This window comes from Microcebus murinus, chromosome 4 (assembly GCF_040939455.1).
Source record: "Microcebus murinus isolate Inina chromosome 4, M.murinus_Inina_mat1.0, whole genome shotgun sequence".
In the NCBI taxonomy this organism is placed as follows: domain Eukaryota; kingdom Metazoa; phylum Chordata; class Mammalia; order Primates; family Cheirogaleidae; genus Microcebus; species Microcebus murinus.
In genome coordinates, this window is record NC_134107.1 from 102,747,497 (window position 1) to 102,761,412 (window position 13,916).

Sequence of the window (13,916 nt, forward strand, 5' to 3'; positions counted from 1 at the left end):
GCTTTGTCTTCGGGATTGTACTGGTAAAGCCATGTTTCTTCTCCTGTTACAATTCTTTGAAAAAATGCTTCAAGATCTCGATCTCACTTGTTTAAAATATCTTTTGAAAGCTCCGTTCTTGTCTTAAGCTGATATGGGCTCAATGGTTTTGGCACCCATCAAGTGCAAAGTTTTCTCAACTTTAATTTTTCAGTCCAAATTATGTAAGCTAGACCAACCGAGATGTCTATGGTGTTGACTATAGTTTCAAATTGGCTCTCCTGTGTAGTGAAAATGGAACAGCCAGAATCCCTAGATTTAATTATAACTTGGGAAAGGGGACTTTCTAAAGACAATTTTGGCAGAAAAGACTACATAGGTAAAAGACTATTCCCTGCCATCAGGGTTTTGCATGTGCTAATTGTACAAGATTGTATGATATGACATGGACAAGACAGTTTTTCAAAATCACATAAAATGTGTTCCCTGTGTCAAAATCGTTCCAGCCAAAAAAACAAATAGTATGCTATATATCTCCTAAAGAGGATATTTAAAACAGAGAATTATTTATTCAGATATTGCCAGGGGAAAGAGCAAAAGGATGGCACTGAGAAAATAGAAAGACTAATGAACTGCAGAAGATAGCTACCACTGCCAGGACTGGCAAACAAAGAGCAATAGGGAGCATAACCAGATTCTAGAATCTAAGAGGAGATGTTCTATAGGATTGGCTTGGATAGAGAGGGTTGGAGGTGCCTCACAGCTGATGCTTGAACTTCTGAAGCACAGGCTCTGCCCAGAGGTAGCCAGGACCAACAAGGAGGGAGATCAGTAAAAAGGCCTGGTAAGTGCTTGAATCACTCAGGGGGAAAAGTCCAAGCAGTGCAGTGATGGAGGATAGGACAGCAGGTAAGTGAGTCCTGCTCAGCTGCTGACTATACAGTTAAAGGGGAGCAGAAAGTAGCACATTTGCATGTGCTTATTAGCTATTTGCATGCATTCTTTTAGGATATCTCTTTAAAAAAATTTCCCATCTATTAAATGTTTTGTTTTTATTATTGATGTATCTTTTAATTAATGGGTTGTTATATATATATATTCTGAACACAATATTTGTATATATTACAAATATTATTCCAGCCTGTGGTTTGCCTATGAATATTTTTTGATAAATACATGTTCTCATTTCAATGAAGTTTATTTTTTTTCTTTTCAGTTCAGTGCTTCCTTTATTACTTCTAAGAAATCTATGTCTATGCCAACATACATTTGTAGGTTTTCCTCTAGAAAATTTATAGATTAAGCTTTTTTGTATATAGTTTTGATCTGTTTTAGATTAATTTTGTGTATGGAGTGAGGTAGAGACCAAGGTTCATTGTTTCCTTATGGGTAGGCTGTATTTCCAGCATCAATTACTTAAAAGTATTTCCTTTCCCTATAGATTTACTCTGTTGCCTGATCAACAATTGACTATATGAGTGAGGACCTGTTTCTGAATTCTCTGTTTTGTCCCATGGATTTATTCGCCTATCTTCATAATAAAACCAACCTGTCTTATCATAGCTTTATGCTAATTTATTTTTATTTCAAAGTATTATGGGGGTACAAATGTTTTTGGTTACATGGATCACTTTTATAATGCTTGAGTCAGTGTTCATTATAACTGTTAGGTAGGTTTTTGCCCATCCCTTCTTCCTCCTTTCACCCTACTTGATTTCTTTTGAGATTTACTTCCTTCTGTGCACATGTGTGCTCATCAGTTAGTTCCAATTTAATAGTGAGTACACGTGGTGTTTGTTTTTCCATTCTTTAGATACTTCACTTAGGATAATGGTCTCCAATTCCATACAAATTGTTACAAAAAGCACTAAGTCATACTTCTTTGTAGCTGAGTATTATTTCATGGTATACATATACCATGTTTACATATCAGCCTAGGTAAAGAATTTATGAAGAATACCCCAATGGCAATCACAGCAACAACAAAAATAAGTAAGTGGGACTTTATTAAATGCTAAAGCTTCTGCATAGCCAAGGAAATAATTAACAGAGCAAATACACAACCTACAGAATGGGAGAAAATATCCGTAAGCTATACATCCAATAAAGGACTAATAACCGGAACCTACAAAAAACTCAAGAAAATCAGCAAGAAAATATCAAACAACCCCATTAAAAAGTGGACAAAAGACATGAACAGAAGCTTCTCAAAAGAAGATAGACCAATAGCCAATAAACGTGAAAAAAATGCTCAATCTCACTAATCAACAGGTAAATGCAAATCAAAACCTTATACTAATTTTTAAAGTCAGTTAATGTAAGTCCTTTTTGTCATTTAGGATCCCATTAGAAGGAGATGCCAGGAAGTTGATTAGACTTGCAACACATTTATTTTGGTAAATGTCTGTGAAAGATAAAATGAGAGGGATGAAGGCCTCAGACCAGGATGAAAGTCTGACACTTAAGAAAGGAGAAAGAAATGAGAGGACTGGGTAGGCAAATCTCAGACCACAGTGCAGTTCTAACAAGTCTTGGTCAGGGTGATAGGAAGTCTCTAAGCAAAGATTACCTGTCGGAAGACACCCATGTGAGACCCAGAAATTGGCTGGCTCTAGTTAAGTCCCACCCACCCTGCTAAGTCATTGGCTGAGAGCATTTCAGATTAAGTCTGGACTCTGCCTGAACATCATGGTGGATCCAAAAGAAGTACCAGCTGTAGTCCTGCAGTCAACTACACTCCCCACCACTGGTTCTCTTGATGGGGAGTTGATAAGTACTTTTCTAAGACTGTCACAGTCCACCTCCAAAAATAGAACTTAAGCCCCAATGTTCTTCTGATTTATAATTATTGTTATTTATTATATGTTATTAACCATTATTTATAATAATAAATGTATTATTGGTGTTGTCTAACAAGATACTCCAATTCAACAAGCATTTCTTGATCTTACAAATATCTGACATCCTAAATAAATAAACATAGATGAATTATAAGGAAAAACCTCTATGTTAAATATATTTCATGTCTTAGTGGTGAGACAAAGTTTAAATAACACACAAAATACTTGTAGTAATATAGTCTATTATCATTAATGTACATGTTTTCATTGTAAACCCCATTGAACAAGTAAACCATTAGCTAAAATATTTCTACTAACATAATGCACAGTATTTTCATATAAGAAATAAAAAATACCATTTACAGTAGGAACTATATGTTGTTTTTTCAAAATTTTGGATGCCATTTTAGATAGCAATGAGTTAAAGTTTTATACTGTAAACTATTCTCCCCCCTTATTGGAATCCTGAGACACATGTATTATCTCTTTCAGCATCCTCTGTTAATGCTGTCTGTGGCAATAAAAGGTGGAGTTATACCTATTCTCTGAAATATTAAATGGACTGGGATGATAAAGGATCTCAGAAGCAGGCAGCATGTGGTACAGATTGTGCCATTCTCAAAGAGAACAAGAATAGTTTGATGAATAAGAGGAAAAATGATGAGATGAATAGAACAAAAGGACAAGATCAAGAGGATCTGATTCTGCTTTAAGCTACACATCGTTTGTAATGAAGACATTTCATTGAATCCTGCTGCCTGTACAAGTAACAATATTGATAAAAGTGAGACTGCTTCTATCATATTTGGCACTTGTGTTTTTAAATGAAAAGGCTGTGATTTTTACTTTTTTGCAGTTTACAAAATTCATCATAATTTGTCCAGATTAAAAATAGCCCAAGGGATATAAAAGTTATAAAACAATAATCAAAACTGTTAGTATATATGTTCCTTTTATAAACATGCTGTTACTTATTTAGTAAACTTGTGAGAAGTGCAAGAGATATGGTAACAAAAAATGAGATAAGATTAGCTATAAGGGGAATAAGACAAGTGTGCTAAATCACATATAACACAATCTGTGGAAGCAACAAAGTTATGAACAATATCTCCTCATGCAAAACACCAACAAAAATGTGAGGTCCTTCAATTTCTTTACATTTCTACTGCTTCTAATTAGAATGTGTGTTTCCCCTGAATGTTAACCAGCACTTTCCTCAGTGCAGCTTTGACATCCTTATTCCTCAAACTATAGATGAGGGGGTTGAGCATTGGCACCACGTTAGTATAGAAAACAGAAGAAACTTTTCCCTGGTCCATAGATCCAGGAGAAGAATATTTAAGATACATGAATGCTCCTGACCCAAAAAAGAGAGAAAGAGCAATGATGTGAGAGCTACAAGTACTGAAGGCTTTTGATCTCCCTTGAGTGGATTTGATATGAAGAATGCTGGTGAGGATAAAAACATAAGAAATCAGAATGGTGAAACTGGGAACTGTGATATTAATACCCACAACAATGAGCACTACGACCTCATTGACATAGGTGCTGGTGCAAGACAGTTGGAGGAGGGGGAGTATGTCACACAAGTAGTGGTTGATGACATTAGCACTGCAGAAGGTCAGTCTAAGCATGCACCCTGTGTGGGCAGTGGCTCCAGCAAATCCCATTGTATAAGCTGCAAAAGTTAACACAGAACAGACCTGATTGGACATAGTGACCTTATATAGCAATGGGTTACAGATCGCCACATAGCGGTCATAGGCCATTGAGGTCAACATGTAGCATTCAGAGATGACAAAAAAGAGAAAGAAAAATAGCTGAGTCATGCACCCAACATAGGAGATGATATTCTTCTTTGATACAAAGTTCACCAGCATTTTGGGAGTGAAAACAGAAGAATAACAGAGATCAATGAAAGAGAGGTTGAAGAGAAAATAGTACATGGGGGTGTGGAGGTGAGAATTTAGACCAATAAGAGTAATCAAGCCAAGGTTGCCCACCATTGTGACGATGTAGATCATTAGGAACAGGTAAAAGAGGAGTTGTTGGAGCTCTGGACGATCTGTTAATCCAGCAAGAATGAACTCAGTCAATAAGGAATCATTTCTATCCAGCATCTTCATCTTCAAAAATCTGGGAGGACAGAAGAAAATTCCATCAGTAGAGAACCCAGTTCTTTCATGACAAATTCTAGTTTATGAGGAGGGGACTCAGACTGGTGGAATTCAGGTGAATTCTCCTTTGTTTCATGGGATCTGAATGTACTGCCACATCCACCCCTCAAAATTCAACCACTCTGTGTTTTGTCTGCATGAACTGAATGTGACAATTACTCCTGTCCTTTATAGAAGATAGAGAGGTGAAATAGCTGAAGTGCAAACCTACCTGCCAGTAAGCTGGGGTTGTGGGGATGTGTCTTTCATCTCTCTTCTTTCATGTTCACTTCCTAGTTCCTACTCATGTTTCCATAATTCTACTAGACATCTCAGTTCCCTTGTGGTGATCATCAAGTAAGAGATGATTCCTTTAGGCCAGAGACCATACTGATACTCTGCTTGCTAGACAGAGTCTAGGAATCTATATGGTTTCTACTGCTTTACTATAATCTATGTGGTTTCTAGTACTTTACTATAAGAATGCATGAAGTCAGCAATTGATAACAGGTATTGGAAAGATAAGATTTATCTCTTGGTAACGTAAGATTTATAGTTAACCATACCACCCAGTATTTCTACACTTGCTCCTATATCCATGCTGGCTAGACAGAGGATGAAGAAAGGAAAGTGAATGTGCTTTCACAGCTTTTTGTAGGAGGGCATGAGAGAAACATAATTAATTTGGCTGCTAGTTGTATTAGTTACTAAGTTTGTTAACATTTACCAAACTATATTCTTATGATACTTAATCTCTTATATATGTATAGCACACATTAATTTTTTTTAACGAAGAGACAATCCCTTCTCCTTCCCCGATGTTGCTATGCTCTGGATGTGTCACCCGGAACTGCTACAGCTGTCTTGCTCCTAGACTGAGGATGTTGCCAAAAGAGAAAATATGATGAGGGAAATGCAGGCAATAGACTCAGAGATCCAAACTGCTCAGTTTCTTATTATTGAGTATAATACCTTCCTCAGTTTTCGGCAACATACGAGAGAGAAAAATAAAAACTACATTAACTCACACACCTTCCACTCAGTGCTGATCTTTGTGTGTCTCACCTCCACTGTCCTGGAGGAAGCACAGGCTTTTCAGGTATCAAATCCCACCAGACGGAGTCACAGAATCTCCTCCTCCCTGCAAGAGCATCGAGCATACATCTTACAACCTGAATGTTCCAGGGGTCATTCTGAGGTGCAGATCAAAATTCTATTTATAAATCTGCCAAAAGGATAAAAAGGAAAACCACAGACTTGACAGCAGAGGCACCATGTCATAGAGCACATGGTATTTGCTTAAGCCTGATAAGTTTTTGGATGTAATTAGAAATCCAGGATTAGGTCTCCCCTAAGACCTCCCCTATCATGGTAAACTCTGCAGGGAATAAATTATGATGCCTGTGTTTACATCCTAATTTATGATAGTAGATGTGAGCTTCCCATCAGGGATTATATAATCCACAGCGTATAGGAGAAAGGAGACTCTGTTGTCATTTATAAATATGTAAATATAATTAATGTCATTGAAATTTTAGCTAATTATAATTCCAGGCAGTATATTAGCTTTAGAAAGAATTTATGTACAATTTAATAAAGTTTATTTGTTATGCTCATTTTTTTATTTCAGCATATTATGGGGGTACAAATTTTAAGGTTTTAAAAAGTGCCCCTCCCCCCCACCCCCCACAAGTCTGAGCTTCCAGCATGATCATCTTCCTGATGGTGCACATCTCACTCATTATGTATGTATATACCCGCCCCCCTCCCACCTGCTCGATACCCAATACTGTAGTTCCTATGTGTCCATTTAGGTGCTGCTCAGTTAATACCAGTTTGCTGGTGAGTATATGTGGTGTTTGTTTTTCCATTCTTGGGATACTTCACTTAGTAGTATGGGTTCCAGCTCTAACCAGGAAAATATAAGATGTGCTATATCACCGTTGTTTCTTAGAGCTGAATAGTACTCCATGGTTTACATATACCACATTTTATTAATCCATTCTTGGATTGATGGGCATTGGGGCTGTTTCTATAGCCTTGCAATTATGAATTGTGCTGCTATAAACATTCGAGTGCAGGTGTCTTTTTTGTAGAGTGTTATTGGGTCTTTTGGGTAGATGCCCAGTAATGGGATTGCTGGATCAAATGGTAGATTCACTTGTATCACCTTAAGGTATCTCCATATTGCTTTCCACAGAGGTTGAACTAGTTTGCAGTCCCACCAGCAGTGTAGGAGTGTTCCTCTCTCTCCGCATCCACGCCAACATTTATTGTTTAGAGACTTTTTGGTAAAGGCCATTCTCATAAGTGATATCTCATTGTGGTTTTGATTTGCATTTCCCTAATGATTAGAGATGTTGAGCATTTTTTCATATGTTTGTTGGCCATTCTTCTGTCTTCTTTAGAAAAGTGTATGTTCAAGTCTTTTGCCCACTTTTCAATGGGGTTATTTGATTTTTTTCTTGCTGATTTTCGTGAGTTCTAAGTATATTCTAGTTATCAGTCCCTTATCAGATGCGTAGGATGCAAAAATTTTCTCCCATTCTGTAGGTTGTCTGCTTACTTTCATGACTATTTCTTTGGCTGTGCAGAAGCTTTTCAGTTTGATCATGTCCCATTTATTTATTTTTGTTGCTGCTGTGATTGCCTTTGGGGACTTCTTCATAAACTCTTTGCCTAGGCCAATGTCTAGGAGAGTGTTTGCAACATTTTCCTCTAGAATTCTAATAGTTTCATACCTTAGGTTTAATTCTGTTGTCCAGTGTGAGTTGATTTTTGTGAGAGGTGAAAGGTGTGGGTCCTGCTTCAGCCTTCTACAAGTGGCTATCCAGTTTTCCCAGCACCATTTATTGAAAAGGGATTCTTTTTCCCAGTGTATGTTTTTGTCTGCTTTGTCAAAGATTAGATGGCTATATGAGGATGGTTTTATATCAGGATTCTCACATCTGTTCCATTGGTCAATATTCCTATTTTTGTGCCAATACCAACAATTGGGTCTGACTGACATTTACAGGACATTCTACCCCAAATCCACTGAATATACATTTTTCTCATTAGCTCACAGGACATTCTCTAAGACTGACCATATACTAGGATACAAAGTAAACCTCAAGAAATTTAAAAAAATAGAAATCATACCATGTATCTTCTCAGATCACAGCGGAATAAATGTTATGCTCATTTTTAATATTTTGAGTCCTTTTAAATAATCATTATTTAATTGTACATATTTTATAGACATAAAGAAAAAAGATATCTTTAATTCATTTCAATTTTTTTTAAGTTTATAATATAGAATGATCCTCTATTTCATATAAATGTAATAACCTTGGGTTGTTCTCACTCAATATGTCTTTGCCTTTAACTGGTTAAAATCAAATCTGTAAGAAAAATCACTGTCAGTGGTCTACCATTTCAAGAAAGTATGACTGGAAAATTCCAAGTATATATGAATTTGTGCTTGTGCTTATGACAAGACAACTATTTTTTAACTTTATTTTTAAATGATTATAGTTATAGGAACTTGCAAAAATAATACATAGATGTTTAACTCTTCACCCAGCTTCCTCTAATAGTGGCATTTTCTACAAATGTAGAATAATAGCAAAACTAAGAAATTGACATCATACAATAATGTTAATCTACAGACCTTACTCAGCTTTCAGCAGTTTAACATGCACTTATTTGTGTGCATATGTGCATGTATATATGTGAAGACCTATGCATTTACATTTCAATCCCATGTACATATTTATGTAACCACCAGAACAATCAGGATACAGAATTGTTTCACTACCATAAACAGACTGTTATACACCCCTGTGTGGTCATATCCATCCCTTACCACTTTCATCCCTGTCCTTGGCAATCACCAGCCTATTCTTCATCTCTATATGTTTGGTCATTTTGAGGAGATAAATGCACTCATGCAATAGGTAATCTTTGATATTGACTTTCCGTTTCACTATCATAGCGCCTTTCAGGTCCATCCAAGTTGTCACAAATATCAATACTTTGTTCCTTTTATTACTGAGTAGTATTCTATTCTTGAAAAAGCAAGTACATTCAACCTTCTGTAGTAATTTAAATATTACTAGATCCTTGTTTTGACACAAAACTAAGTTTGGTTTATTTGTAGAAAATGGTTCAGAGGCAGGGGCTAGAGGATCACAGTTGAGACTGGTTTTTCTCACAATTTTCTTTAAGTCAGGAGGGTCTCATTCTTTCTCCTCCAAGAATAAAGACTGGGACACCCAGAATTGAGTAGGTTCTACAATGTGTTGAAGGCAAGGTGAATACAGAGTATGTCCCACCACTGCTCTCATGACAGTGCACAACTTCATAATTATCAATCATAAGCAAACAAGTCAGGGAGAGGCATATGAGTATAAAAAATATGTAAGAACAGTGGGAATCTGTGTCATTTTTGCATAGGCCTCCTCCAATCAACAGCCTCTGCCCCCCTGAACCCACTTGGTGATGTGAGGTTATGTAAAAATGGCCCAGGCCACTAGAACTAGCAGCAATGCAGCACAAACAAAAGGTTCTCACTCAATTGTGAACAGGTGGCAACACCCATCTCAGAGTTGTGGGTTGTGGAAATGTTACTCTCAGTGACAGGAACCAAACAGGGTTGGTGATTCTGCTAGCCTGAGGCCGTGGTCATGCTTAGAGCAAGCATACTCTACACTGGCTCTGCAGGAATGCACAGCAGAGACCGGCAAAAACCCAAGTTATCCACACATTCCTAGCAGACCAGAAGCTGCAAATATGCACATAAGACATGTGAAAGCCCACAAGATAAATTGAAAACTGAGGCATAGTTGAACATGACCTGAGTTTTGAACACACTCCCCTACTGAGCTCAGATGCCCCAGCAGCAATCAGAAGCCCTAGTGACTTCAGGTGTTTGAGTTCAACTTCTGTCCAATCATTGGCTGACCACTTAGATATGCTAACACAGGAGCAATCCTTCAAGTGCCAGCCATAAGAAGATGAACAAGAATTTTTAATTGGAAGTAGACCATTTTACATACATTTGGGTTTCCTATCAAATGTGCACATCTCCACATAGAAAAGCAAGATGATCTTTCCTACATCCACAGTAGGTTCTTCCTAGCACCTATCATGAGATGAAATACTGAACATTTTTTGTCTGTTTATGTTTTCCTGCAATGCACCTACATAAATTTGAATCTAAGCTCCAAAATGACAGGGATTTTGTCTATTTTCTTCAGTGCTATTTCTATAGCACTTAGTGCAATACAAGGCTTACATAGTAAGTACTCAGTAAATATTTGTATAATAAAAGAATGAGGATTCCTTTTCCACTTTTCCTGGAACCTGTACTTGATATTCCAACAGAATTCTGCTCTGCAAAGGCTTATTTAGTGTTAATGTTTTTATTTGTAGACCTGACTGTAGGACAGGGAAAACATCAATAAGGCATGTAAATGCCACTGCTGAACTCTTAGAAGTCATCTAAGCGCTGCACATACAACTTACTGAGCTCAGAGAAAGAATGTTCCCTTATCCCTGAATGTCATGTGGAGGACTTGCACCGGGTCTCAGAGGTCCCAATGCCCCTCCCCATGGGACTGCAGCATAGACTCAAATCAATGCTGAATTGGCTCAGTATAGAAGCCCTCAAATGCCAAAATCTGGAGCTTGATCATTATGGGAGGCCAATTAGGAGACACTCAATATTTTTATTTCATTTTGGCACAAGATTGAAATAATCAAAGTGCTGACTTACAAAGATAATCACAATATGGTGAGCACTGGCAGAACTGACAGGAGTTGCAGAGACTAGAGGCAGGTTAGCTGCAGAAGACAATCACAATGCTTAATGAATGATTTTTAAAAACCATGAGCAGTGCTACTGTGAGTACCTCCAAGCAACAGAAATAGCAAGATTTTGCAAGGGAAGATTCATCACGACTTCTCACAAAGTGGAGAGAAATAGACAAAAATTTCCCAAAGATACTAATTTAGGCGTTTGCATAAATTATGGTGTCACTATTATACAAACAGAGAGAACTCAACAAGAATGGAAATATTGGTAAAAATTATGCATTCAGTTATGAACATGTTGGGCTTCAGTTGCCCCTTGGACATTCAAGTACAAATATACAGTAGGAAAATGCCAGAATAAGGGTAAATAAATCTCAGCAGAAAGGTCAGAACATGAGAAAAATATTGGGGAATCATTTCCACATATATTAAAGCCATAGGATTGCTTGAACTCAATGTCAGTGAGTAAAAAGAAAAACAGCAGAGGGAAAGAAAAGTTTTCAAAAATCCCTCAATTATAGCCTTGATACTTAGAACAATTTTAAACCCATTCATTACTAAAATGAATCCCAATTAGTATTCTCTGACCCTCAAAATTACTAAGGGACCAAAAATTTCTCAGGGTAAGCTTAAATGTATCCCGCAAGACAGACATTCCTTGGGCTGCAGCAGAGATGAAGACCTGGTGATTCATTAAAATGTGTGTTTTTCCATGGAAATCTTAGGAACTCTTATTCAGGTGACAAAAGAACCAGAAATGCTGCTGTGGGTTTATATTAATATTAAATATTATACCAAATCTCCTTGCAATTAGTTTTATGTTAGGATTCTAAGCTAGAGCTGAAGGTCACTTTTATCTTTAATACATCCAGTGGAAATAAGGGCAAACATGGGATGAATGTAGACATGTTTCAAGCTTGTCCTTACATTTCAAAATTATCTCATTCCCTTTCTCTCTTCCATCTGTGTGATAGTCACGTTGGCCTAATTCAGTTATAACAAAGGATGCCAAATGGTCATCCTTTTTACTATATATAGTACAGCATTTTTCTCATTCTTGACTCTTGTGAAGCATAATATGTTCCAATTTGTCAGAGTCAATGGTAATTTAACTCAAAAAGCTTTATATAATACTATGTTCTCAAAAAGACGCAAATAACAGAAAATCCAACTCAAAAATAGCTTAAAACCCAGCATGCAAAAAAAGCAGGAAAATTCAATCCATAATAAGGAAAGAAATCAATATGTAGAAACATACCCAGAAATAACACATATTTTAAAATTAATAGACAATTTCCAGACCAAGGGAAGAGTTGGGAGAAAAAAGTAGACAAGAACTCAAAGAGCTATTATTAATATATTATACATGTTCATGTTCAAGAAGGTAGAAAAAAACTTTCACATTAAGGAAAGACATAAAGATATGAAAAGACCCAAATTGACCTAGATATGAAAAACATAATGTCTGAAATAAAAAATATACTAAATCCAAAAACACATCACCTCCATTTCATCATGAAAAAATATAGGAAATCCCAATTGAGGAACATTCACAAAAATACATGACTAGATTGACTATTCAAAATGGTCAAGGTCATCTAAAACATGGAAAGTCTGAGAAACTGTGACATCCAAGAGGGATCTCATAAGACATCATCAACGAATGTAATGTGGTATTCTAGATGGAACCCTGGAACAGAAAAAAGACATTAGGTAAAATCTGAATAATGTATGGGTTTTAAGAATAATGTATCAGTATTCCTTCATTAATTGTGGCAAATGTGCCACACTAATGTAAGATAACAAGGAGGATATTATAATTCTCTACAATATTTTCATGATTTTTCTGTAAGTCTAAAATAAGTTTAAAATAAATAGTTCATTTTAAATGATACAAAAATGAGACTAAAATTAGATCAGACACTGAAGAACTGATGAATGAACCTTAAGAAAAGCAATAGATAGCCGGGCACAGTGGCATGTGCTTGTAGTCTCAGCTACTAGAGAGGTTGAGGCAGCAGGATTGCTTGAGCCCAGGAAGTTGAGAATGCTGTGAGATAGCTGATGGCACGCCACAGCACTGTAGCCTGGGCAACAGAGTGAGACTCTGTCTAAAAAAAAAAAAAAAAAAAAAATTGTAAAAGAATAGCAATAGAAACTTTCCAAAATGAAATACGGAGAGGAAAAATATTAAAAGAAAAGGAACAGAGCATTCAGGAACCATAAGACATTTTCAAGCAATCTAGAATATTTGTGCATTTGGAGTCCCAGAAAGGATGGAAAGGAAGAGGGAGAAAAATATTAGACACAGTAGCTAAAGATATACACCTAAAATATAACAAAATAGTGAGGGCCCTCTGACCATTTAATATAATTTTGAGAACAAAGTTGAGTAATTAAGCTATTTAACATTTTGTATTTGGTATTAGTGGACTAGATTTTTGAGACCAAACCACCCACTATAAACAACTAAGAATGCTGACTCTAATATTCTATAAGAGTCTATTTTATGAAATCGTTTGTGATAACATAAATTTTTACATTATTCATTAAACTGCTAAGGTATGCTTTATGAACTTTTCAGGATTATGTTGTATTTGATGATAAAATCAGAAAAATCAGCATCCTCATTGTATACTACATTCTTGTAAATTATTTAAAAGTCAAAATTAGACCTCAGAAGAGATTTTTTTTAATTTTTATAATTTTAATTGAGAAATAATCACATATACTTGTGGGATAAATGTAATATTTTGATATATTTATACATTATGGAATAATTAAATCAAGCTAATGCATATATCCATCATCTCACATATTTGTTTTTTTTTTGTTGCGCAAACACTTAAAATTTACTCACTTAGCAGTTTTGAAATATACATTATGTTATTAGCTATAGTCTCCATGCTGTGCAGACCTCAAAAATGTATACCCTTGTCTAGCTAAAACTTTGTACCCTTTGACCAACATCTCCTGACTTCTCCCTAACCCCTAAGCTCTGGTAACTGTCATTCTTTTATATTTATTAAATGTATTTTAATTAGTGCAACCTTTGTGGAAAAGAATTTGGAGATACCTCAAACAGCTAAAAATAGAAACACCATTCGACCCAGCAATAGCACTATTAGGCATCTACTCAAAAGAG

The 13,916-nt window shown here is 36.1% G+C and overlaps 2 protein-coding genes across 2 annotated transcripts in view; one reads left to right on the top strand and one right to left on the bottom strand.

Annotated features, from left to right (window-relative positions):
• Positions 1 to 3,994: 3,994 nt before the first annotated feature.
• On the bottom strand, positions 3,995 to 4,952 carry LOC105864534 (olfactory receptor 8B3-like). Its single transcript, XM_012752468.2, has one exon. It carries the CDS (start codon positions 4,943 to 4,945, stop codon positions 3,995 to 3,997), a length of 951 nt encoding a protein of 316 aa, XP_012607922.1. The 5' UTR covers positions 4,946 to 4,952.
• Positions 4,760 to 13,916, top strand: part of SPA17 (sperm autoantigenic protein 17) — a 306,364-nt gene continuing 297,207 nt past the window's right edge. Inside the window, exon 1 of the mRNA XM_012752495.2 lies at positions 4,760 to 4,769. The gene's annotated coding sequence lies outside the window, so the exon portion shown is untranslated. The remainder of the gene's footprint in view (positions 4,770 to 13,916) is intronic.

What these genes read in the sequence shown, in the direction of transcription:
- LOC105864534 (XM_012752468.2), bottom strand. Translation starts at nt 4,945, where the DNA reads ATGAAGATGCTGGATAGAAATGATTCCTTATTGACTGAGTTCATTCTT.